The following is a 26,096-nucleotide window of genomic DNA, read 5'->3' on the forward strand; positions in this document are numbered from 1 at the left end:
TCTATACTGCCCAGCCATCCTGATCTACGCCAACCACCAGCCTACAATCCTGGCCAACCACTGACATCACCGCTACATGCCAGAAGTGGCATTGTTTATGAAGCCAGCCCATCATCACCTGTGAGGACTGATGCACATGGACTTTTATCCTTTCAACGGTAGAATTTGCTGGTACACTGACCGCGGACGACAGGCCACATCAAAGAGGTCATGAGTCATCTCACATTTCTCTGTGAAGCAGGAGGGGCTAGAATCACCAGGGATCTGAAAGTGTTCTGTGGGGAGTTTCAACCAAACAACTCCAGATGGCAAAGGTGTGAAATGACTGGGCGAAGGTTTCTACTGGTTACTCAGAAGGAAACCTCTATCTGAAAGATCTTAACTAGGGCAATGTGAGATGTAGAGACTGCACCACAGCTCTCTGGCAACACTTAGACACAGCTTTCCTGCAGCAAATGGACATGACAAAAATATCTGCCTGTAAGCAAGAAGAACAATCCATACATAATTACCTGACTACACCCACTGAGGTCCACAACACCAACAGTGGACTGGTTGTGCCAGATAATGTAAATGACCGTGAAATGACTTTGCGAGAGGCCTACTGGGAAACAGTTTCCTCACTGGACTAAAACTGGATATACAAGACATGATCAAGCCCACTCGCATTATATGGGACTCCAGAAAACTGAGTCTCACTGAAGCAGTTGCAACATATGCAGAAACGACACTGGAGGAAACAGAGAAGACGTTGAACAAGAGGGCCAAGGATATGCATAACAAAACCCAGACCGTGTTTAAGAACCAGACCCAGTTATCTCCATTAGGTCATGGCCACAGGTGTAACAGAGGAGGCAGAAGATGAAGTGGCAGAGAAAGAGGAGGGCCACGTGAAGATCCTGATGTCTGCTGGTGTTGTTATGAAAAAAAGACATTGGGCCTGAGATTGCCCTGAGAGAGCTTGAAACGAAGAAATGGGGAAGTCAGAGAGCAGAAGACAGGTGGGGTCTGCCGTACAGCGAATAGACCACACGTACAGATGCAAGCATGCATACACACATCTGTACACATGCATGCACGCACCTAAACCACCCACAACCACTGACACTCCACCCACAACAATGATCAGACCAGTAGGCTCATCTCTTAAACATTAACTATATTAAAAAATTACCTCAACTTTAACTGAGAGTAAAAGGACAGGATATTCGTCGTTGACTTGCTGCTCGTTGATGTTGATGTTATTTGTAAATACTTTGTAAGCTGTCAAAAATGACACAAAAAAGGGGAGATGTAATGGAAAATTACATCTAACATAACATGTGAAATCTAACATACGAACATATAGTTTTATTCAAATCCCTTGTGGTGTATTGCCTGGGTAGACATACAGGAAATTTCATGTCTGTAGACCTCTCGCCCTGAAGAGCAGTTTCCTGTTTTTACTGTGTGTAAATAACTCAGTGTATGACTACTCTTGTACCCTTGGCTCTGCACAGCTCTGTGTAGGATTTGGGTCCTTTCTGCAGAAAGTTTGAAATAAAATACAAAGACAAGGTTCTGGGTTCTGAGTTTTATTTCCAGATTTCCAATACAGTGTGCCAGTTGTAGGCAAGCATGCTACTGTTCATTACAATGTGATGTCTACGTGTGCTGGGAAGACGAGAACCCTACTTATAAATATCTTGCAATTTTTCATTTTTAGGGATACATTCCATGTTCCAATCATGTTTCATGAAGAATTCTTTTGCAAAACTCTAACTGGACTTTAATAAAATGTGTTAGATTTTGTAGGCCTATGTAAGTCATAAAATCTAGTACTCTGGAATGATTTGTGCAACATCATATTGAGTCATATGTGCCTTAGGAAAGATTACTGTAAAACTACAAATTTTACAGGTTTAATAAGAACAAAAATGGTGAAATAAAAATGACTTTTATATTGCCTAGAACATTGCAATAAAAGGTTTAGAAACCTGTTTTAAATATGGAAAAACGTGCTTTGTTTCTAAAATAAAATCATACATTTCTCTTCACATTACCAAGTGAAGCTTAAAATGATTTAGATTAGCAGCAAAACAACAACAAAAAGTGTTTGTTTTATTTTTAGCTGGAGCTTAACTGTGATTAAGCTACAGTCTGCATACATTTCCAAAAGACCGCACTCAAATCAAATATCTATATGTTACATTAAACAAATAGAATTTACTACAATGTAATATTACAGTTGCCACATCAACCAGTATGTAAGCAGGAAACTGCTCAATGTTGCTCCTCCTCTACCCAACCGATGCGGAGCTAAGGAATACTAAAGCACTCTCACTTGTTGCTTGCCTGACAATGTTCTGTGCCATTCGACTCTGATCCGTTCTCACACACATATACACATAACATCTGAGACGAGACCAGCCTGCTAGTAGGTATGTTGTGTTTTTTGGTTTAATACATTTGTATATTTATGTAAATCGTATCATTTATAATGAACATATTATTATTATTATATATACTAGTACATAATGTTTCTTGTTTGTTTGGGATTTTGTTTGTTTATATGATTTTTAGGAGTTTTTAAAAATTACACCTATAAAGCCATTTTAATATAATTTTCTGTGTACTGAAATATGTTTCTTTGTGGTATTGTCTAATGTTTATTACACTGAAAGGCTGGATTATGAATTTATGGAGAGAGAGCATCTCCCAACTTCATTCTTGAGCATCTCAGATAACTCAATCCTAAACTCTGAAATCTCTGACCATATTTAACAAAGTGCAAAGCGCATGTTATGTATAATTGATGTATAAAGATTATTCAATAGCAATATAAAAACTCAAAGTAAAGAGAAGATTAAAACCCTGCGTTAAACAGGATCATGGAAAGTAAAGGGCTTCTAATTGTTAGTGATGATGAATTTTGCTTGTGGTTATGAGAGCTTGGAGACTTTATTTGCAAGTAAAAGCGGTTTTATTTGCCACCCTCCCACCCCACACCCAAAAAAAAAAAAAAAAAAAAAAAAAAACAATATTTGCAAGTGAAAGCAGGTTTGCAAATTAAATGTTAGAAAGAACTTTTTAACTACTTCTCAGATTTCAGTGTGTGTGGTCCGGTTGCCTTGGTGATGAATACAGGGGAAGGATCTACTAGTTTCACCTGATTGTTATAAGGAGGAGAAAACAGGCCCTGCAGGGCTGAGGGGGCCTGTCTGAAACAATGCAGACAGGACAATGTTTCCTGGCCTCTGCTGTGGGTGCAGATCATATGCAGTGGATGACATGACAGAAAAAAACACATTCTCCCTCAGAATTTATTCTCTATGTATATATAGCTAATACACATTATAGCTAAGCCTGTTCTTGATGTGTGCACAGTATGAAGAAAATGTTATGCTTTATAATACAGATAACATGATTCATTTTAAATATGGATTATTACTCCATCAACTACTTGAGATGTGATAAAATGAAGAACTGGTTTGGTGTCTACTTAGCATACACAGGCATACACTAGAAACAACGTATCGACAAAATATTACACAATATCACACACAATTTGTAACTTCACAAATGATATTCAACTATGGGAAATAACCATCTGAATTAAGATATTTAATAATTGTGGGAAACATTACTATACTTTCATTTTGAATTATTCCACAGTGAAAGTTAAGCGCACCACCTTACCATGCAGAACCATTACTGATATAGATTTTTGTATTTAGTTTATTAGAGCAGCGTAGTCTTAATGCAACACTGACAGACATGTGATTTACTGGGATGGATGTGTGCTCCGAGGCCCTGCCCTAGAGCCCTGACTGAGACGAATGTGTGGGCTCCTTAGGGTGCTGTTACCATGATGGCAAATCCCACAGTCATCATACAGCCAGGGGCAACCTTCCCTCCTGACAGCCCCAAGACTGGACTGTGGAGCAGCTCAGTATGTGACTGCTGCGAAGACATGGGCATCTGTGAGTGTGTGTGTGTGTGTGTGTGTGTGTGTGTGTGTGTGTGTGTGTGTGTGTGTGTGTGTGTGTGTGTGTGTGAGTGTGTGTGTGTGTGTGTGTGTGTGTGTGTGTGTGTGTGTGTGTGTACATGTGTGTGTGTGTGTGTGTGTGTGCGTGTGTGTGTGTGTGTGTACATGTGTGTGTGTGTGTGAGTGTGTGTGTGTGTGTGTGTGTGTGTGTGTGTGTGTTTTAGATTTGCTTAATAATACAATTAAATTGATTTTTTTTCTTAACCATTCTACTTATAAGTCTGATAAGAAGCATTTTTTTTTCAACAGAGGCCTTTTCTTCTGATTGTATAACAGCATAACATTAAAATATGTATGCTGCATAAATCTGTACAGGCTGTTTTGGCTTCTGGTGCCCTTTGTGCTTGATGTGTAAGACAAGCGAACAGTTTGGAGAGTGCCTCTGCCTCCCCCTGCTGGAAGTTTTCTTCACCGGCGGGATACCGCCAGTCACATACTCTATGAGAAGCTCCATGAGAGAGAGATTCCGCATTCGGGTACACTGTGCTCTAAACTACAATTTGGCTAAACTACACCACACAGTAGCTCTGAATTCATGTATTCCACAGTGGAATCATATCTTAATGCATTATTATGTGGTAGTGGGGTTTATGCTAAGTTATGCCATTGCGGTCTGCTTTTCTCGCAGTCTTTTTTGGATTTGTATTAAAGGTTTCTTTCTTTCTCTAAGGGCACGCTGTGTGATGACTGCTGCGTGACGACCTGCTGTAAGCTCTGTGTGTGGTGTCAGATGGCCAGAGAGCTGAAGTATCGCAGACAGACCCAAGTGTTCGTTAATCCACCCGTGAACCCATCCTACAATCAACCGCAGCCTTACGGCCAGCCGTACGGGCCAGTCCAGCCTCAGCCCATGGGACTCTATCCGCCTCCACTACAATGACGAGGCTAAAGTTTAGCTTTGTTGATTAATAATCGCTTATGCCGCATTTTATACTATAAAGACATAAATATTAAAAAGTTAGTACCAATTTTCAATAAAACGTCCTTTATTAAGGGTGCATGAAATATTAACAATTCGTTTATTAGTAATTGATTTTTAGGTCATGAAAACATTGAATATATTTAATAAATTTGTCTATATTGTTTAATAGTGCACCTACATTCGCCTATACTGTTGAACCTCTTTATTACTCGATCTTGCTGGCTATGGACTTTATCTTTTCTATCGTTTGCATTATACTTTTCATATGTCATCTTCATCTCATATGTGTTAATAGGTTGTTAGCATAAATAGGTGTATATTTATGATCTATCTACTAAACAGACCCTTTATAAGTGAGGTCATATTGTAAAGTGGCACCAAAAAGTTTAACTATAGTCTCTACAATCTATAATAATTACCACAGAGAGATTAATCCACTCCGAATGTATTTTACATAGCATCTGTTTTTCTTATAATCACAGTTATACTAAATTCACTATGAACAAGCAATATTATATATATAAAAACAAAATTGATGTTTATGTAAGGGTCCAATTTGTCCAAATTGTACCTGCAAATACTAGATATATTTTGAATACATATCAGCTCCCTAGTTTGAAGAGTTTGGGCATCTTAATATAAAGAGATATTCAATATTTCAATAAATAAAATACAAATGTATGTGGCTACTGGGTGAATTATCATTTGTTTATTAAAGTGGTTATACTTTGTGACACCGAAGGAAAAAACACAATATGTCATATTAGTTGCTTGCTTGTGTTAAGTCATCAGTTACACTGAAAATGAAAGCATTAGCTGGGTGTATATGTGTGATTATAACGCACAAACATATACTGTTGAGGCATACATCTCGGAGTCACTGTAGCTGAGAGGATCTGAAAAAGACTCTATGGTGACCCTTATCACCATGACCTCTGTTGTCATGGTTTGAGATTGAGTGGTACGGAAGATTTATAGATACGTATACACTAAATGTAGGCTTGATGGCCTACAGGTATGTCTCCTCCCACTCTAGTTTCCACCATGTTCTCACCCTCTCATCCTTACCACACACTGACTCCTTCTCCTCTCTAGTACTAGAACTTGCAGTCGATGCATCCTGACTTCACTTTTATCACCCATTAACCTCCTCTGTCCTCTATCTTCCGGACCAAGAAAGTCTTCTCGCCCATGTCCTTGGTTACTGAATGTCCTAAATAGCAACTGGAGGGAACTGAGAGCAGCTGAAAGAAAGTGGAGAAAATCACCAGCTGATGCTGATCTCTCCTATTGTGTGCTTCTAGCAAAGTTCTCCAAAGTAGCAAGGGTCATACGCATCTTTAAGGAGCCCTCACTTGACATCTTAGCCACCTGAAACTACTAACTGGGATCACCTCTGTCTTTTTTTTTCTAAATTTCTTGAACAGTCTGCCTGCAATCAGCTGTCTGTCTTTCTTACACAGAATGAACTGCAGGGTGATGACCAGTATAGATTTATGATAGTTGTAACTGCCCGAGTGCCACAGGGCGAGGAGCAGGATGCACAGACTCTGTCGACGTAGACGAACATTTATTAGAAAAAAAAGGAAGACAACAGCACATATAACATAACCAATAAACATGAACATGGTGAAAACGAACATAAACACATTTAACATTAACGTTGTGAAGAACACTTAAACAACATGAACTTGAACAAAGGCAAACATGGACAATGACCAGCAATACTGCACACACAGGCCTGGGTTTAAATACACAGACGTAATAAGACTTAACCCGGTGCAGGTGTGTGGAGGCATGGTTACAAACAAGCTACACAAACAAGACCCTCCCACTGCACGCCGTGGGCCAAACTACTTGACTCCTGGGAGGAGAGCATTCCGTGACAATAGTAAACTCCACAGAAACTGCATTTGTAGGTGTTACTGAAAAGGTGCATACTGCTAGTTGTCATTGTTCCTTGCTATTATTTTTTTTCTTTTTGCAGCCTTTGACACAGATGACCACAAGAACCTCTAATCTAGCCTCACAAGCGGAATAATGTTACACGAAGGAGATGGTTTGTGCCACACCTTGAGGGCTGGTCATATCAGGTGGCATGAAGAGGATCCACAGCTGCTCCATACAGATTCTCCACTGGTGCCCCTCGAGGCTAAGTGCTTGGTCCTCTCCTTGTCTATGTGCCCCCCTCTTAGTGAGGTTACATCCTTGCATGGTTTTTCATACTACTTCTATGATGATGATACTGAGTTTCTCCTTTCCACCTTTCCATATCTCAGCATGCCTAGCAGACATTTCTTCATGGATGGCAGCTCATCACTTGAAACTAAATCTCAGCAAGATGGAGCTGCAATTTATCCCTGGAGATGCCTTTCCATGGTATGACATTGGAATATCTCCACTAGAGAATACTTGGATCACTCCAACTGAGACGACATGCAACCTTGGGGTACTACTGCATAACCATCACAGCAACAGAAAACTCTAAGACGAAGAGGTGAATCAATTGGCAGTAAATCAGTTATTGTCAGGAACACTATGGTAGGAGAACAATAGGGGAAGAATCTAATTACTTAGTGCATGATGCAGTTCTTCAGGTTTAACAGACTGCTGAGTTCGTTGTTTACCTGATCTGCTGTGCAACTGACTTGATTGACTGGATATATTTAATCTTTATTTAACTCTGGAAATCACAGTGATTTTCAAGTTCTCAAATGGCTATTGGCTACAAAATAGCAACTGTGTATTTATTTAAACCCAATATGGAAAATACAAACATAATACAATCTTTCAATGAAATGACTTGAGTTAGGTCTAAATTAAATAATTCTTATTAAAAAGTATAAACAGTGTAAAATGCTTCTATAACACTACAGTAGAATAGAGTACTTAATGATAGACTGTACCAACTGTGAAAAGAGAAAAATTCGAATATTCAAAAATATTAACATTTATCCGAACAACATATTTCACATACTTAAATGTCAATAGCTAGTGTTCAAAATATGGTCTACAACACAATACTATCTATGGTCTAAAGCGTCATGTATGGATGGCAAGTTTCAGTGATGCTGGTCACACAAGCTGCATATGTTATACCTGTTGATGTTCTGATAATGTCTTCTTGGCTTCATCAACCATCTGGTTGTGGCTCACTACTCTTACTACTCCATGCACTAGTTGCTTCTGTTTGCTTACATCCACGTCCATTCCCCAAGCTTGGCTAACCGTAGAATCTGAATGTTCATCTGGTCGTTGTATGTTGACAGGTGACTGTATGACATTATGATTAGCAACCTCAATGTCACTTTGCTAGGCTGAGACTCAGACTGCCGGACTTGCAAGCCCTTGACAAGCTGCTATCAATCTTACTATCTTCTTCTAGGATCCATTTCAAAACTTCAGCAATACTAGACCTTGATAATCTAGGCCAAGCAGACATGATTAATGACCATGTGTGCAAATCAACTCCAACTCATCACAACAGACCCAACAATGAAGTACTAGCATTATCAGTATTTACATTAGTGTTTACAATATGGCTGGGGTCATTTATGACCCCAAAACATTTCAGTTAATAGAATATAAACCTGAAAATGAATAATGTCATCAACAGAACAGAACACCTAACTGTTGTATAGACAACAAATTCACAAATTGCCAAAATGCTACTATCAACAGCACAAACGAAGCCCAAGTGGCTGTATGGCTGGGATCAAAAATAACGCAGGCTGGTCGGATTAATGTTAAAGAAATTAATTTCAAGCCACAAATGTGGAGTTCAATTAGTGAGGTCATTCATTCTGTGAAAAAACAGATGACACTCAGGTGGCCTTTATTTAAGGATGAAGCCAACACATGTTGTACATGCATTTCTCTCTGAAAAGCTGAGAAAAATGGGTCGTTCCAGACATTGTTCAGAAGAACAGCGTACTTTGATTAAAACGTCGATTTAAGATTGGAAAACTTATAAAGAAGTAAAGAAAATGATAGGCCACTCAGCTAAAATGATCTCCAGTGCTATAAAATGGAAAGCAAAACCAGAGAAACGTGGAAGAAAACAAAAGACTACCATTCGAATGGATTGAAGAATAGCCAGAATGGCAAAGACTCAGCCAATGATCAGCTCCAGGGTGATCAAAGACGGTCTGAAGTTACGTGTGAGTACTGTGACAATTAGAAGATTCCTGTGTGAAGCTAATCTATCAGCAAGAAGCCCCCACAAAGTCCCACTGTTAAAAAAAAGACATGCTGAAGAGGTTACAGTTTGCCAAAGAACACATGGACTGGTCTAAAGAGAAATGGAGAAACATTTTGCGGACTGATGAAAGTAAAATTGTTCTTTTTGGATCCAAGGGCCGCAGACAGTTTGACAGACGACCCCCAAACACTGAATTCAAGCCACAGTACACTCTGAAGACAGTGAAGCATAGTGGTGCAGGCATCATGATATGGGGATGTTTCTCTTACTATGGTGTCGGGCTTATTTATCGCATACCAGGGATCATGGATCAGTTTGCATATATCAAAATACCTGAAGAGGTCATGTTGCCTTATGCTGAAGAGGAAATGCCCTTGAAATGGCTGTTTCAACAAGACAATGACCCCAAACACACCAGTAAGCATGCAGCATTTTGGTTCCAGACCAACAAAATTAAAGTTATGGAGTGGCCAGCCAATCCCCGGACCTTAATGCGATAGAATTGTGGGGGGGCATCAAAAATGCTGTTTCCGAGGCAAAACCAAGAAATGCAGAGGAATTGTGGAAAGTTGTCAAATCATCCTGGGCTGGAATACCTATTCACAGGTGCCAGAAGTTCGACTCCATGCAACACAGATGTGAAGCAGTTCTCAGAAACAGTGGTTATGCAACTAAATATTATTATAGTGATTCACAGCAATGCTAAATCCTAAAGATTTTTCAGTTTATACAGTAAATAATTGACTTTGTGAAGAAAAATGCAGACACTGCTATTTTCTGAACAGCCCAATATTCATTTTTCTTCATTTTCTGTAAAGTAATTAAACAATTGATACATTTTTCTTTGTGTTTTGATTTAGAACATAATGTGCAGTGTTCCCAATGCATGGAAATAAAAATATAAGGATTCTGAGCTTTACTCATGTTTTTAAACACACTGCTATTATTTTTGAACACAGCTGTATATAGCCTGTGTGCTGTGATCCAGATTAGAGCTCTTGTCATGGTAGTAGTGAGGGAGCGAGATTTGAGTGTGGTTGTGGAGATTCTTTTTATTCTCATTCATAACAAAACAATGCACACAGCAACACGCAAACTCAGGCAAAATGATAGAAGACTACAAAACTCTCACAGTAAGACTCTGTGCGGTAATGTGGGAACAGACATTGTCTAGGCACCGTACAGGTGAGCTGTGTGTGTGTGTGTGTGTGTGTGTGTGTGTGTGTGTGTGTGTGTGTGTGTGTGTGTGTGTGTGTGTGTGTGTGTGTGTGTGTGTGTGTGTGTGTGTGTGTGTCAGTCGGTCAGTGTCAGTGGGCCTCCTTCTGGGAACCGAGTACACCGTGACAATTCTAATACATGTGCGCTTTTTCACACAGTCACCCTGTAGGCTGGGAGAAGATCCGAGAAAGAATGTAGTCAGTGCTGATTTTGCACAAAACAGAAAAATCCAGTTTAATATATTACATAGAACATACCTATTGCCACATAGAATACATACATTTAATTAACATTCCTTATGAATGTCAGAGATGTAAAATTAATAATGTTGATTTGATTCTTATGCTTTGGAGATGTTCTGTGCTAGATGAATTTTGGAAATTTCTCACAAATTGACATCTGAAGTGATCGATACAAACTTTAATCTTGACCCCAGGATTTGGTTAAATGAGGCTGTGTGCTACAGCACTCCAGAGAAAATTGTATATAATGCTGGGTGAAGGCCAAAGTATACAAGAAAAATGGGGGGGCTTTTATAGAGCTCTTACCTTTAATAAAAATAGAATAGATTTAGAATAACCTATTCTGCCTAATTTATTTATGTATCTGTGTGTGTTTACAGTGTATACTACTGACAATGGAAATGTATAATGTGAGGATTTTTGAGATGATGTGCTTTTGAAAAGCAGTAATGTATACAAAAGATGCGTGAAAGATGTGAACCTCCCTCACCCTATCCCCCCCCCTTTTATTACTCAATTAGAACCACCTACTCTCATTTTAAGAAAAGAAAAAAAGTTAAAGAAAATATTGCATCACATTGCACATTTGGAATTTCCTATATGCATAAATAAAGCAATTTTAAATGTGTGGTTTTCTTGCAGTTTTGATTTTTTTCCAGTCTCACTATGAAAGTAAGGATAGTTTCATAATTACTACATCCTGGAACCATTAAGAGGGAACACACATCACTAAAATCATTACCTCTGGAGCACTCTTGCCATTGCTCGCCCTGAGCAAGCTGCACTATGCTGATCACAAGGCAGGACCTTTCTTCAATTCCTTAGAATGCCTCAAAGGTCATGAGAGAGACCATTGTGCTGAAGCTGCCAAAGTTAGATTTTAGGATTATCCAAGCTCGGAGGAGGAAGAAGGCCAGGTCCTTGCGCTCTCTCTGTGAATTCCCCTCTGCATCTGAGTCTCCACCCCCAGTGCTCTGACATGACCCTCAGGGTCTGCTCACTAATCACTACATGAGAGTTTATGGTTGGGGTGGCTAAGCATTAAACCCACCAGACAGGTTTTTCCTTTCCCTGTATTTTATTTGTATTAACCTTTTCTTTAAAAAAATTTAATTTAGTATGAGTGCACTACAGTTTAAATATTGTAGCAATTATAGTATTTAAAGTACTTGAATTTATGACATATAACATGTTCTGTTTTCTGCACCTCCCACATACCCGTTGAAAACAAGAAAAGCGAAGTTCTTTTTACACTTCAACTTTTTATTTAGTTGAGCAACTATGAAACTAATTGTAGTTGTCCATTTCTGTCTCTCTGTATAAATCCACAGCAGCTGCTTCAGCCCCATGCCTCTGTGCCTGATACAGTATACAAGTGGCATGTAAGTGCCAGCCTGGAAGCTTCCCACTTAGGGTAAGTGAACTGAGCAAAGCTCCAGGTTTGAACCTTGGCCCCAGTCATGGTTTTCTTCTAAGATGTTGTAATCTTGATATGGTTAGCTATGATGGTAAGGCTTAAGGTTCCAACTGAGATCATAGATTTATTATTTATTTATTTACAGATTTATCATGTGCTATAACTCCATTGTCATCATCTAATCATATCAGATCTGGCATAAGTTCATATCTGCTATGGATACCAGTGCAGGATACCAAAAAGCTTGCACTGTGGCATGAAGGCATTTCAATGCATGAAATACTTGAAAGCAGTCTTGTTTCACAGTGGCTTACGTTTTGAGTGGTGTACTGCACAAAATGTACAAGTTATCTCTTATAATCAGATTTAATACTTTTGCTTGTGGGCAAACCTCCTTATACAAAATGTCGTTTCAATTGATATAGATGAATTCATTTATTTCATTTCTATTAAAAAAGCAAACAAACAAACTTCAGCAATAAAGCCACACTGGTTAAACAGCTGAGAACAGAAAGTGTTATCTTTCATGCAAAAAAATACATTACTAACCTTCATTATCTGTTTAACACATTTCACATTGGCATGGCAGTCTAACCTTTAGTAGTAAGCAAACATTCAACATGTACAAGATGCTTGACTATAATACTTAATATGTTAGACCTACTTTACTAAATATAATGCAATGAAAACTACTTTATAAGAATTGATGAACTAGTTGATAATTGCAGCTAAAAATTAGTGTACTGCTTGTTTGGTGAGTGATAACGTACCTATCTTCAGCGTTGATACGGAGCTAGCTATCGTATTTGTGAGAGAACCTTGCACTAGCCTAACCTAGTTGAAGACGGATTTTGTCATACATTGTTCTTAAAGTGTTTGCGGCTATATGCGACTAAAGTTAACGTTATTGCTTTAATTTGCTCCATATAGTTAGCTAGCATTACTATGTAAATTATCTGGTTAGTTGGGTGAAAGTGTCGTCCCCAGCAGGAAGTGCGGCTAGTAGATTAGCAGCTAACGTTGCTGGTAGACGCGTTAGGGTTTGATTTCATATGAAGGGTTTTAAAAGCACATTTATAAACAAGCACTGCTTCATCTTTCCGTTTTCACTCTATTTCGTCTAAGAATTTTTTTTGTTTAAATATTTTTGGACCGCTTAAGGGGTGTCACTTTTATGAATAATCTATTGCAATTGTAGTGTGTTTCAGAATCTGGTTTCTATTTGCACCAATAATGGTGAAGATCTTTGTTGGGAACCTGCCACCACAGGCCGAGACTGATGAAATCCAGGTACTGTTCTCACAGTATGGAACAGTCACAGAATGTGCGATCATCAAGAACTTTGCCTTCGTTCATATGGAGGATCGGAAGAGTGCAACAAAGGCTATCAGAAGCCTTCATTTGCACAAACTGCATGGAACGACCATTAATGTTGAAGCAAGTCGTGACTAAATAGTATCTTAACAGTAAACAGTACAGTAAAACACTGTACAGAAGTACAGTAAAAAGAATGATGCCAGCTTAGTGAATGTTTTGTTCATATTGTTTACAAAATGCTTTGAGTAACAAAATGAAAACATGGTGACACCTGCTCTGGACTGAGAAAGATGGAAATAAACTGAGTACTTTTTTACTATTTTGTTCAGATCCCATAACAGCGTCCCCTGGGCACCAATAATAGCCACAACAAAGCAACCCGGGGAATTCCTCTTTGGATCACGTTGAAGCAATGCCAGCAGTTCAGCCCACAGCCATTCACAGAGTCTCGTCGGACTCCTGCGGCTCTTGACTATCGAGAGATCCACTATGATAGTTTCTCACACCTGTATCCAGCACGGCTAACCTGCATGGTACATCCACACCTAATTCCCGCGAGGGGGGGATGTTCTGCTTCTCAAACAGAACCTCAAAGCAGTCCTGGGCTTCACCAGGTTCCCTCCAAATCAGCAACTCGTACCTGCCAAATCGGAGCAGAGCCTTGTCATCGAGATCAGCTCGCTCAAGATATCCCAATTCAGAACCACTGATCAGTATCTTGCATTTCTGACTGATGTTCTGAATGGTGAAACGCATTTCTGTACTACCAGGCTTTCGATAAGCGCAGATAGAAATCTGCTTTCGGGAGACACGGATGTCATTCAGGACAAAAGTGCACGTTTGCCCATCTCTTCCCAGTCTAATCGGATCTTCAGCATTCATCTTTTGAGGGTGACTTAAACGAAGAAGGTTGTAAAGTGGCTGGGTGCCCTGGTCAGGATGGTAGAGCTGAACATGGAGACAGGTGAGAGTCTCCTCAGTCGTCATTGTCTGAGACACAGACATTCTGTGGAGTCCTGGATGCCAATGAGTCAGTTTAATTAGAGCCTCTCTACAACAGAAACAAAGTAAAACCTGTTTTTAAAACGCAGTTAAGCACGGTAAAATGCTACAAACAGAATCGAGCGTAAAAAGTGCTATAAGGCGCACACACAAAATGATACAATTTTGTGTAATTTAGACTTCTATACCTGTCTAACTTGCTCATTGTTTACAATAAGTTACATGTATACGGACGTTAAATACTTCTATTCATCGGCTACCATTTTCTTTCCTTTTTGCTTACCTCATAAAGCTACTGCAGTTCCGTCTGCCTTTATACCCCGTCAGATGAAAAACATTCTCTGTTGGGAAACGTTAATTAACTGTACACCGCGCAGGTCATCTTCAGTCTAACGGACCTTTACTACTGCAACTAAACTCATGGGGCAAGACGTGAACTATAGATTGCGTCAGATATCGGAAGAAAAACACCCTGCCTGTGCACTTGCGCGGAAAGTCCGGTATTGCGCAAGACTTCTTCTTTTTTTTTTTTTTTTACCCAGAAACCTTTTACATTTATAAATGTGCAAATACTTATTAGGCTAAAATGGCATGTCTATATAATTTGGCTCAATTATAAACCTTTAAACTTGATCAGAAACCTTTGTTATTAGTTCAATGCTGAAGTCTGTTTTGAGAATTCATTGTATTCTGACGCCATATAGCTAACGTCTCCGGGCCAAGTCTTAATGCAAGCGAAATTACACAACTATGTATTTGAATGGCGAATGTTGAATTTAATTTTTAACATTTAACACAGGTTATGTAAAAGATTTAAATATTAAATAACACATTTATATCTTTAGTTCAATAGAAACTCGCCTGAAATATCTTCTTAGCTAGATCGCCGGCACCGCCATCTTTATGGGCAAATCCAAACATTGTATGGGCCTATAAAACAAATGGCCCTCTCCGGAAAATCTATTAACCACAAATCTCCAACTACAAAACACGAACAACAACAGCAAAAACTTCTGTTCAGTCAAAAGAGTTATATCTTAGACTTCTTGGAAATGACTCAATGTTACAAAATCACAATTAAGAAATTTTATGTAATATGAGAAATGTTATTTATAGGCATACAAAGGCAATAAAATCCTTCATGACCACAAAACTTTTCTCATGTAAATTCTCTCAGAAGTACTAATGTTTGTTCTAAGTCCACTTGAAATATGGTTGCTAGACCTTTCAGTTGTGACTGAACCATTTTGATTGCTAGACCTTAATGGTTAATTTCTGTATCGACTACTTCACTCAGGTCAACCTGCAATTCAGTTGGTATACTTATATTTACATTTACAACATTTAGCTGACACCTGTATCCAAAGCATCTTACAATTATATCTGAGTACAACACTGAACAATTGAGGGTTAAGGGCCTTGAACTGGCAACCTTCTGCTTACTAGTTGAGTACCTTAACCACTGAGCTAATCTCTGAAAAAGTCAGAATATATATTCAAAATATAAGATCCTGTCCTGTATAGTTTACTGGATCCTTTAAATTCTTTTTTTTTTAAGTAGTTTTTTTTTATTAATTGCTTTAAGTGCTTTATTATTCTTATTCTTATTCTTATTCTTATTCTTATTCTTCTTCTTCTTATTATTATTATTATTATTATTATTATCATCATCTTTTTATACAAAGTATGGGATTTTGAAATCAAAATAAACATTGAAGAATAAATAAGGATTACCATCACAATGATTATGAGTAGTAGTAGTAGTAGTAGTAGGTTTAGGAGTAGGAGCAGTAGTAGATGTAACAGCAGTGATGATCCAGTATTGCTATTTACATTTTAATGCGTTTAGTGAGGAAGTGATTTCACTCAAGTCTTCCAGGAAGGATGAGGCTTATTGCTGTTTGCCAAGAGCCATCCTGGCCTACTTAATGTAAAAACACAGGAAAGCCTTGCCATAAAACAAAACAATAAAATGGAGTGGAACAATGACAGGAAAATATATTCAGCTATCAGGAATGAGATGTGAGATATGCATGGGCAATCTCACAATCAACAAAACTGTGTCCATATGTGTATTAAATGACACCCTGCAAATTAAGTGATTTACCAGATATTATTTATAGTGTGTTTACACTTTGGGAATTGGAAATTATTTGAGTATTTCAATGTTTTTTCACCATACACTGTGAGGAGGATATATAGGATAACACTCGGACGGTTGCATGAGTTTAATGCCTCCTGGAGTGACCACGTCTCCAAAACTAAAATTAGACACCATCTCCCTGCCAAGAATCAATGGAAGACCTGCCAGAAGAAAGCACCTGCTGTCAACAAAGAACCAGAAATTTGTTAAACATCACTTACTTGTGGCTGGAATCCACAGTCAGATTAGACAACATAGAGCAGATTCTGAAGTAAGATCTTTGCTCCTAGGATGCCAATAATTCTTGGGGTGCACTTAAATTTACATTTACGGTATTTAGCAGACATTATCCAGAGCGAGTTACAATACTTATTCATACTTCTCAACAAATTTTGATCTGATTTTCTCAATCAGGTCTTATTAAAATTAAGTCTCATTTAAAATTAAATTGAAAGACTATTGGGAATTTTGTGCTCTTTTATCTAATGTGTCCACAATGGATTCTCATTGTACTTTCGAGTTATTTTAGTTATGAAAAACAAAATAAAAGAAAAACTAAAAGAAGACGAGAAGAAAGCATGGTCGAATAATTAAAATATAAGAAAGCTTCATCTAATATACAGCTAGGGCTATTCCTCGGAACATTCGAGTCAACAAGTCCTACCGATACCTTTTGTCAGTATAAACACTTTGGAAGCTAGCTTTTTTTTTTTTTTTTTTTTTTACCGCTCAGTCCTCTCCTTCAGAGAGCATTTCTCGACCAGTGCCAGATACAGGTGTTTATTTCCCAAATAGAAAAGTCCTAAAATCCTAGTTTAAAGCGTGAACGCGTCTTGTTGGTACAGTAGGCGGGACTAGATCAAGCAGGTTTAATATAGCGACGACACCCATTTTCCTCTAGTGTGGAGAGACGGAAGGGGTAAGTATTTTATTAGCCGATACAGTGACCTTTTAGGTGTTATCCTATTGCATGTTGGTAAATAGTGATTTAGGCCCGTTGCTCATCAGCACTTAGTTTTAAACCAGTCTGTGTGTTTGGTGTAACTGAAATTATTTTTCGCCTACATTTGCTCTCTGTCTTGCTAATCCTGTTAACTTTGGCTAATTTAGGCTAGCTAGCTAACCTAGTTATCTGTAACCAGACGTCAGTTAGGTTAGCTTGTTCGCAGCCAGTGCTAAAATCCTATCTACGAGCAACATGCACTTACTTCATTTTAACTGTAATCTGCATAGGAGGGTTTCGAAGTGAATTAAATGTCTGTAACCACCCTCATACACCTAAAATGAGATTTCTTTGAACATCCACTTTGTAGACCGACTAGCCATCGCCAGTCGAATTGCTAGCTGGCCACCTCACGCGGTTTCGTTATTCGTTGTAGCTAGCTAACGCTAACTGAGATGGCTAACAACCAATTTTGCTATTTGAAGCCGAACAGTGTACGCAGAAACTTGCGAGCATTGCGCACATATAAGAATTGATGAACTAGTTGATAATTGCAGCTAAAAATTAGTGTACTGCTTGTTTGGTGAGTGATAACGTACCTATCCTCAGCGTTGATACGGAGCTAGCTATCGTATTTGTGAGAGAACCTTGCACTAGCCTAACCTAGTTGAAGACGGATTTTGTCATACATTGTTCTTAAAGTGTTTGCGGCTATATGCGACTAAAGTTAACGTTATTGCTTTAATTTGCTCCATATAGTTAGCTAGCATTACTATGTAAATTATCTGGTTAGTTGGGTGAAAGTGTCGTCCCCAGCAGGAAGTGCGGCTAGTAGATTAGCAGCTAACGTTGCTGGTAGACGCGTTAGGGTTTGATTTCATATGAAGGGTTTTAAAAGCACATTTATAAACAAGCACTGCTCCATCTTTCCGTTTTCACTCTATTTCGTCTAAGAATTTTTTTTGTTTAAATATTTTTGGACCGCTTAAGGGGTGTCACTTTTATGAATAATCTATTGCAATTGTAGTGTGTTTCAGAATCTGGTTTCTATTTGCACCAATAATGGTGAAGATCTTTGTTGGGAACCTGCCACCACAGGCCGAGACTGATGAAATCCAGGTACTGTTCTCACAGTATGGAACAGTCACAGAATGTGCGATCATCAAGAACTTTGCGTTCGTTCATATGGAGGATCGGAAGAGTGCAACAAAGGCTATCAGAAGCCTTCATTTGCACAAACTGCATGGAACAGCCATTAATGTTGAAGCAAGTCGTGGCAAGAACCAGGGTCCAGTGAAGCTACATGTGGCCAATGTAGAAAAGGGTGCAGATGATGAGCTCAAGGCCTTGTTTGAAGAATACGGTACAGTGACAGAGTGTGCCATAATAAAAAACTTTGCCTTTATACACATGAGCAACTCAGATGAGGCCATGGATGCAATAAAGGGTTTGGACAACTCTGAATTCCAAGGTAGGGAATTCCCTACTCAATTGCATATGAAATCTTGAACTAAAACAACTTCCCTGTAATATGTGGTGTCCCTGTCACAGAATCGTTCTTAAATGTGCTGCTTTAAATTTGCAATGCTTTAATTTCTAGGCAAAAGGATTCACGTTCAAATCTCAAAGAGCCGACCGCGAGGAGAGGAGGATGGTTATGGCCCGCCAGAAACAGGAGGCTATTGGCAGCCCCAGTTCCCTGGTGACCGACCTGAGCCAGGTCCCCCTGGCTATCCTAGTGGCCGCTTTGGTCCCCCTCCTGGGTCCCATGGTTACCCACCTGCCCCTCCACCTCCACCACCCCCTCCGCCCAGACGTCCCCCTTTTCCAGACCGTACCTATCCTTCATATGACCGTGAACGTGGGGGTAACGGTGTGGTGGATTATTATGAGAAGTATCGCGCTCGCCCTTACGGTCTTGCTTCGTACGACGACCGCCGCCTGAGCTCTATTCCGCCGCCCCCGCCTCCCCCTGCATCTGCCGTCATGAGAGAACGCCTGCCCGCTCCCACTCTTGACCTCTATGAGCGACGCCCTCTTCCTCCCCCGCCGTCCTCGTATTTTGCCCGAGATCGTAGTCCTGTCAGAAGGGCTCCACCAGCCCCTGTGGCACCTACGGGAAACGGCTATACATATGAGCGCTCCCGTCTCTCCCCTCTTTCCATGTCTCGGACCCCAGTGTACAGTGCGCCTCGTACAAGGGACCCCTACACTGACAGGGTGCCGCCGCCGCCACCTGCGCGCTACACATACTAAAGTGAATCCCTGCACTTGTGTACCTAAGGTGAGGATAGGATCTCAATGCGAGAGCTTTCTAGGGGGCGGTATGAAGCATGGAAGCGTTTTTCCTAATGCAAAACTTAGTGTTCCACTTAAACTCACGCTGCGCCCTGACCGCGAATACGTAAAGTTAATGGGACGCGTAAGCAATATGGGATAACATGAGGGTAAAAATGACGGTCTAAAAATCGTCTAGCAAAGATGCATACAGCCGACCTAAATTTGCGGAAATTGATAGATTGTGTATAATTATACCATACGGTGGACTTGTCGGTGCAGTATCAAAAATGGCCTTCCTAGGCACTTGACTCATGTCATTTGCTCTCTTTTCAGGTGTAAATTATTCGACAAGATTCGTCGTTGTCGGCTCCAGGTGCACATGGCGCGATACACCCCTCGTCTGACGGAGCGCGTTTCGTTTGCCTGCGCCTCACTTTTTGGAAGAGTTCTATTACAGACTTCACGCTTTAAATTTAAACGATTTTACTCGGCTCGATTTCGTCCTCTTGCTTGAACTGTAACTTTTTGCCTGTTCTTTGTTCTGCTTGTTTTTACTATGTAGAATTCGATAGGTAATTGAACTATTGAACTGACCGCACCAAGCAGACAGGCTGAAGTTTTAGCTTCTGTTAAAATGAAAATACTAAAAGCTGTTAATGGTTCCCAGTGCAGTTCCACTCTCAGCAGTCAAAACTTATGTACATTTTGTGGCATTTCTGTAAAGTCAAAACGTTTTGTTCAATTTGAAGCCCATTATTGGTTAGGTCCTGTAAAAACCTGCAAAACAAGTGCCACGTCTTAGTGTAGAATAAATGGGTACACACGTGCGCCTTGCGATTAAAACCTAGTTTAACAGATCAGCAATAAAAACAGCTACTGGTACAAGTTCCTTTACACTGAAATGTAGATACGGATTCTGGCAGCCCCTCTAATAGGAAAATGTAATCTTTTAGGGAACGTTTTTGGTTTTTTTAAATAAAAAATCTGCCATTAATGCGTCGATTTGGGTTTTTTAACAGTAGAACGATTTATGGGAATATAAATTAGATGATCCAGTGACTGCCTGCGAATGTCACGTGAACGAGTATGAAATTGAAATAGTATGACACAACACTTAAACCTGTTGTCTCGTTATTAAACGAATAGCATCAACCTTAATCTCTGCGACGACATTTAAAGCAAGCAACGGAGCATTCGCGCATTATATTGTTCCCTGTGTACCTTTTTCCCTTTAAACATCAAACCACCCGCTTCTACATGCCAGACAGCAACCTGGTTTTGAATGTCCCTCCTCCTGTACGTCTGAACTGTCACTCTAAACTTCCTGAATGGAACTCGTCTCCTATTAGACTCAATCAGCCCTCCTCCACGTAAGTGTGGGGCTTGAGAAGGTGGGTTGGCAAGCTCAGGTAAGTTGGTTATGATATTCATAACCTTGCATGCCTTTGAAGTTGGATGTGCTCTTTATTAAAGGTGCTTAATAATTGAGAGAAAGGAGGATAGAGTTTAGGAAGTGCTTTCACTGATTTTCTTAGGACTTGTCAGTGAAGGCTGAATAGGTCTGGTTTCCATAAGGATAGGTTCATTTAGTTTGATTCAATTTTATGCCCTGGCTGCCTGGTGTTATATTTTCAGAACTGAGCATAGTTTAAAAACAAAAAACACCCTGGGGAGTGCACTTTCCAATGTAAGCTAAAGTTTCTTGTTAACTAAATTGTTATTCATAAAGTATATTTTACCTTGTGAGGATACCTTTCCTCAGCATTGGAGCTGCTTGTGTAAATGATACCAGTAATGAAGGAGGGGACTAGAAAATCTACTGACTTTTTCCCCCCTCCATAAGAACTCCTAGGTGTAAGTCGTTGGAACACTACAAATGTAGAATAGATATGATATAGAGCCTTCCAGAACTGCAGCTTTGCCCTTTTTCAAATAACAGTGCATGTATATAAAATATTTTGGTATAAAGTAATTTCCAGAGCAACTTCGTTATGCAATTTTACAATAAACATTTTTGGGAAAATAAATTGTTCCTGGTGTTTGTGTCCCACTCTAACGCTGTTTCTCTGCAGTACTGTGAACAATAAAACGATTCGAATTTTGAATAGTCATTTTCCGGATGGGATAAGTGAATTTTTGAATACTGAATTTATTTTGAACTATGCAACAATAGTTTTGTTTTGCAACTGATTGGTCTAAAAGGCATAACAAAATCATCCTGCATAAGCGTATGCTTCTAGGTTGAGTCGTGCTATAACATTTTATCGGAAACAAGCTGCCAAGCTTTCAAAATTATCAAAAATAAATGAACTATAATACATAGGGAAACTAAAGTTATGAAATTCAGACTGCTTAGAAAAATCGCACTCTAGACCCCTTGGATAAATCATCGGTCGAACATAATGCCGTACACACCTATAAACCAAATTATCAATTAATTAAATATATTTTTTATGCGCAATAAATGTACCGAATGTGCTACATGGACTTTACATGTACCGGAAGTGTCTTTTTTTCCGCCGGCGCCATTTTATGTTTTATTCATTTCCTTTGGCGCTTGGCTTCGTATTTGGTTATACGGTAAGCGCTGTGGGCTTTTCAGCATTGATTTATTTTATATTTATGTAGCTATTAGTGCCTTAGATTACGTTAACGTGCAACAAATATTCTTATTTTTATTTTGTTTAACGTTTGATGGTTCTATTCTTGACTAGCTATTTCAGTTGTCACGTAGCTAGTTAGCTAGCTTTAGGTTAGCTAACCTTTTTAGCTAGCTAGCTATTTCAGTTTCCAGTTTGCTAACTATGGCTCGCTGGTGGGTGAGTTAAGGCTTACGAAGACGTTCATAAACTGCAGCTGGTCATGCGTTGTCGCTCAGTATAACGTCAACTGACGTACACTTTTGTATTGTCGGTCAAGATTTGAATCGTTGAATACAAAACTGCTAACTTAACCACATACTAGGTATGGCCTGAACACTAAGCTAACGCTATTAGCCAAACTTCCCTTTCCCAATCTGATACTAAACTGATACCATTAACGCCTGCTAGCTAGATAATGATATCAGGCTACTTGTGATAACTACCTGCCTGATTTAAACTGAAGTATACTCATTGACTGATTATAATTTTTATGTGGCTGGCTAGCTTTCTAGCGTTAGCTGACTTTGCTATTTCAAGTGGAATTGGGCGTTAAGATCAACCGATTGGTGCCACATAGACCGGCGGTAATGGGTAATGTTCATAATTAGAACGTGGTAGCTACGTTTACGGGGTTTAAAGAGTAAGCGACACGTCAATAACTATCAACTGCATACCGTACATAGTTTTAATCATAGGCTGATGTAATCAATCATGGTAAATTAGCTAGATATCAAACTCGCTTTCTAGTTAAATCCTATCGTTCTTAACGAAACATCTGTAGGTTAACGTGCATCTCGCAATTATACTCTCTGCCTACCCAGGATTTAAAAAACTGCAGTAAAGATGGTTAAGATCTTTGTTGGCAACCTTTCTTCAAACACAACAAAGGAAGACCTGCGCAGTCTTTTCTCGCAGTATGGAACGATTTCGGAGTGTGACGTTCTGAGAAATTTTGGATTTGTGCATATGGATAATAAGGAGGAGGCTGAGGAAGCAGTTAGTAAACTCCACCACCACGAGCTCAACGGGCAGTCTATTAATGTGGAGATGAGTCGAGGGAAGCCCAAGGGAACGACTAAACTGCACGTAAGCAACATAAGCAGCGAGTGCACTAATCAGGAGCTACGGGCCAAGTTTGAGGAGTTTGGGCCTGTTGTCGAGTGTGATATTGTGAAAGATTACGCCTTCGTACACATGGAGCGAAAGGATGATGCAATGGAAGCTATCAGTACGCTGGACAACTCTACCTTTCAAGGTGAACGTTCACAGAAAACGAAGAAAGCCAGTGCTAGCTACAGCAGATTCTAGCTACAGTTAAAAGTTTCTTTTGTTTAGTAATGGTTGTAGTTTATGAAGTATAATTCTGCCCTCTACTTAATGAAGAAGTGATGGTTGCTAAACAATTATTTGAACTTTACATCGAAAAGTTTAGGTTTTTGTTTAGATTTCTGAAAAGTTTTTCCTACCTGAATTAATTTCTGTAGGTAATTTTCTAGCAGACTATTCCACTTATGGCTGCACTTTCAGCTTGATTTGTGCATGCTCTTGAATGCGATTGCGTGAAAGAAAGAAAGCTTTTACACTGTCTTGCGTGTCTTCTCTTCCTCTCATAAGGCAAGGTGATAAACGTACAACTCTCCACCAGTCGCCTCCGCACAGTGCCCGGCATGGGAGACCTAACCGGCTGTTATGTCTGCGGAGAACAGGGTCACTGGTCCAAAGACTGCAGGCGCAGTCAGAACGGTAGCTATGGGATCGGTCCCATGGGGGGATTCCGCGGTGGCAGAGGTTTCCCTAGAGGAGGGCCTGGTTATGGCAGAGGAGTACCAGGAATGTTCCCCGCCAGGAGCTATCCACCTGGACTGCCCCCTGGTCCACCTATGGGCCATCAGCCCAGCTATGGGGTCTCACAGGAGTATGGTGCTGCTGATGCTCACTATCTAAGCAAACCAGTGAGCGCCTACCCGGAGAGGCCCTCTCTATATGAACGCGACAGCTTCGGTGGCTTTGATTACTATGAAAAGTTTCGTGTCCGCCCCTTTGGCTATTTTGAGGATAGACGTATCCCTATTCCCCCTCCTCCTCCTCTTTCCTCTTCTTCCTCCCTTTCAAGGGTCCGAATGGTTCCCTCTGGCCTTGACCCCTATGACCAGCATGCTCTGCCGCCACCCCCACCATCCACCGCCTCTGCGTTCTACTCGCGGGACCGTAGCCCAATCAGGAGAATCGGCACTGGGTCTGAGGGCTACACATATGAGCGTTCACGTCTTTCTCCAGACCAAAGGAGCTCCTCATATACCATGTCACAGTCCACTGACCCCCAAACCGAGCGGGCACGATATGCTTTCTAAACTGCACACATGCCAAGGTGAGCGAAAAGGAGTCATGACTTAGCAGGAATTTATTCTGATGACAAGATTGTGTGCTAACACGTCACAGTATGTTTCACGACAGAGAATTGTGATCATGATTCACTTGCAGTGCATAATGAAAGGAAGCTTCTTCTCTGGTTGTGTGGTTGTCTAAATGGTGGTTGGAAGTAGGACCCTTACAAATCTATTCTGTTGTTTTCCAGGTGCTTTGAAACAGCAGGACTTTGCGATCATTTCCTCCACCTCGCTTCGATCAGATAGATAGATAGATAGATAGATAGATAGATAGATAGATAGATAGATAGATATAGATGGATAGTGAGATGCAGGGTTGGATCTGAGCGATGCGGGGCTAAAAGGGCACATAGCTCAGTTACCTTTTACCAGCTCTGAGTTGAGGCATTTCCTTTTTTTTTTTTTTTTTTTTTTGCACTTCAATCCTGATGTGATCTACTAGTTATTTCCTTTTTAGTAACCCCTCCCCCATCTTCAGTTTGGGGGCACTAAATACAGTGAATTCCATAATTTTATTTCTTCATTTATTTCAGCAAGTATCATGTCAACAGTCTTTATCAATTTCTTGACATGGCAGACAATGTTTTAGAAAAACTTTATTCTTCAAGCCTGACTTCAAAAAGCTTTATGGAGAGCATGAAACCTAAAATGAACATTCCTGTTCCCTCACTACTTGCTTTTCTCTTTCACACAGCTAATTAAATTGCATTCTGTTCTGTTCTTACTTTTCTCACTTTCAAACAAGATGTTTGTGTATGTTTTAATGTTGTGACTAAGCTACACATAAATAGAGGAAAAGTTGTTACTTAAACTGCCAGTTTAAGTGATATTTTCAAATATACTGTAAGATTTTGGAGTTTCTACATTAACTTTGGGATGATTTAGAATCTCTTTGACCCAAATTAGGATTTATGGGTCAGTTATTTAAAATAGTTAAAAATTTATTATTTTAATCTGTGTGTAACTTTTTGTACACAACATTTTCCTGTTAACTGGTGGCACAAGGACATCTGGTAAAAGAATCTGCAAGCCCACACTTATTCAATCCATAAATCAGTATTCACAATGGATATACCAGATAAGAAATAAAAATGTAATGACCAACTGTCACTCAGGGCTCCGTTAACTTTTGAGAGTGCTGGTGTGTTTGAAACTTCTTTATGGGTGTGTGGTTGGCAAATTGTTTATAAAATTGATTTCTTTCAGAAGTCGTCGGGTTTTTTTTTTTTTTTTTGGTTTTTTTTTTAAGTTTTTTTTTTTTTTAATGTTTTGTAATAAACCAACGGATTTTGGCGAATATTTCTGGTGTACGTTTTATGCTTCTCCCAACAAAAGATAGACTGCAGTATCCATTA

The 26,096-nt window shown here is 39.6% G+C and overlaps 4 protein-coding genes across 7 annotated transcripts; 3 read left to right on the plus strand and 1 right to left on the minus strand.

The window, feature by feature from the left end:
- Positions 1-2,328: 2,328 nt before the first annotated feature.
- On the plus strand, positions 2,329-5,635 carry ponzr6 (plac8 onzin related protein 6). Of its 3 annotated transcripts, none has more exons than XM_027026469.2 (4): positions 2,329-2,420; positions 3,790-3,962; positions 4,343-4,503; positions 4,698-5,635. In XM_027026469.2, exons 2-4 carry the CDS (start codon positions 3,848-3,850, stop codon positions 4,905-4,907), a joined length of 486 nt encoding a protein of 161 aa, XP_026882270.1. In that variant the 5' UTR covers positions 2,329-2,420; positions 3,790-3,847; the 3' UTR covers positions 4,908-5,635. The 3 variants fall into 3 exon arrangements, with proteins under 3 accessions (XP_026882270.1, XP_026882269.1, XP_026882271.1); XM_027026468.2 differs by having other exon boundaries at positions 3,836-3,962; XM_027026470.2 differs by having other exon boundaries at positions 2,352-2,420; positions 3,802-3,962.
- Positions 5,636-12,138: 6,503 nt separating this feature from the next.
- tifa (TRAF interacting protein with forkhead associated domain) lies at positions 12,139-14,871 on the minus strand. Its single transcript, XM_027026461.2, has 2 exons — positions 14,630-14,871; positions 12,139-14,395 (listed from the first exon to the last, which is right to left on the minus strand). The coding sequence occupies exons 1-2, from the start codon at positions 14,632-14,634 to the stop codon at positions 13,783-13,785; spliced, it is 618 nt and encodes a 205-aa protein (XP_026882262.1). The 5' UTR covers positions 14,635-14,871; the 3' UTR covers positions 12,139-13,782.
- A 2,391-nt stretch (positions 14,872-17,262) lies between these two features.
- Positions 17,263-21,367, plus strand: rbm4.3 (RNA binding motif protein 4.3). The gene is made up of 4 exons (XM_027026460.2): positions 17,263-17,408; positions 18,460-18,903; positions 19,033-19,716; positions 20,046-21,367. The coding sequence occupies exons 2-3, from the start codon at positions 18,495-18,497 to the stop codon at positions 19,686-19,688; spliced, it is 1,065 nt and encodes a 354-aa protein (XP_026882261.1). The 5' UTR covers positions 17,263-17,408; positions 18,460-18,494; the 3' UTR covers positions 19,689-19,716; positions 20,046-21,367.
- Positions 21,368-22,213: 846 nt separating this feature from the next.
- LOC113587693 (RNA-binding protein 4.1-like) lies at positions 22,214-26,040 on the plus strand. Of its 2 annotated transcripts, XM_027026473.2 has the most exons (4): positions 22,214-22,292; positions 23,176-23,609; positions 23,969-24,722; positions 24,930-26,040. In XM_027026473.2, the coding sequence occupies exons 2-3, from the start codon at positions 23,198-23,200 to the stop codon at positions 24,703-24,705; spliced, it is 1,149 nt and encodes a 382-aa protein (XP_026882274.1). In that variant the 5' UTR covers positions 22,214-22,292; positions 23,176-23,197; the 3' UTR covers positions 24,706-24,722; positions 24,930-26,040. The 2 variants fall into 2 exon arrangements, with proteins under 2 accessions (XP_026882274.1, XP_026882273.1); XM_027026472.2 differs by having other exon boundaries at positions 23,969-26,040.
- Positions 26,041-26,096: the final 56 nt, after the last annotated feature.

Source organism: Electrophorus electricus, chromosome 19 (genome assembly GCF_013358815.1).
Source record: "Electrophorus electricus isolate fEleEle1 chromosome 19, fEleEle1.pri, whole genome shotgun sequence".
NCBI classification, from domain to species: domain Eukaryota; kingdom Metazoa; phylum Chordata; class Actinopteri; order Gymnotiformes; family Gymnotidae; genus Electrophorus; species Electrophorus electricus.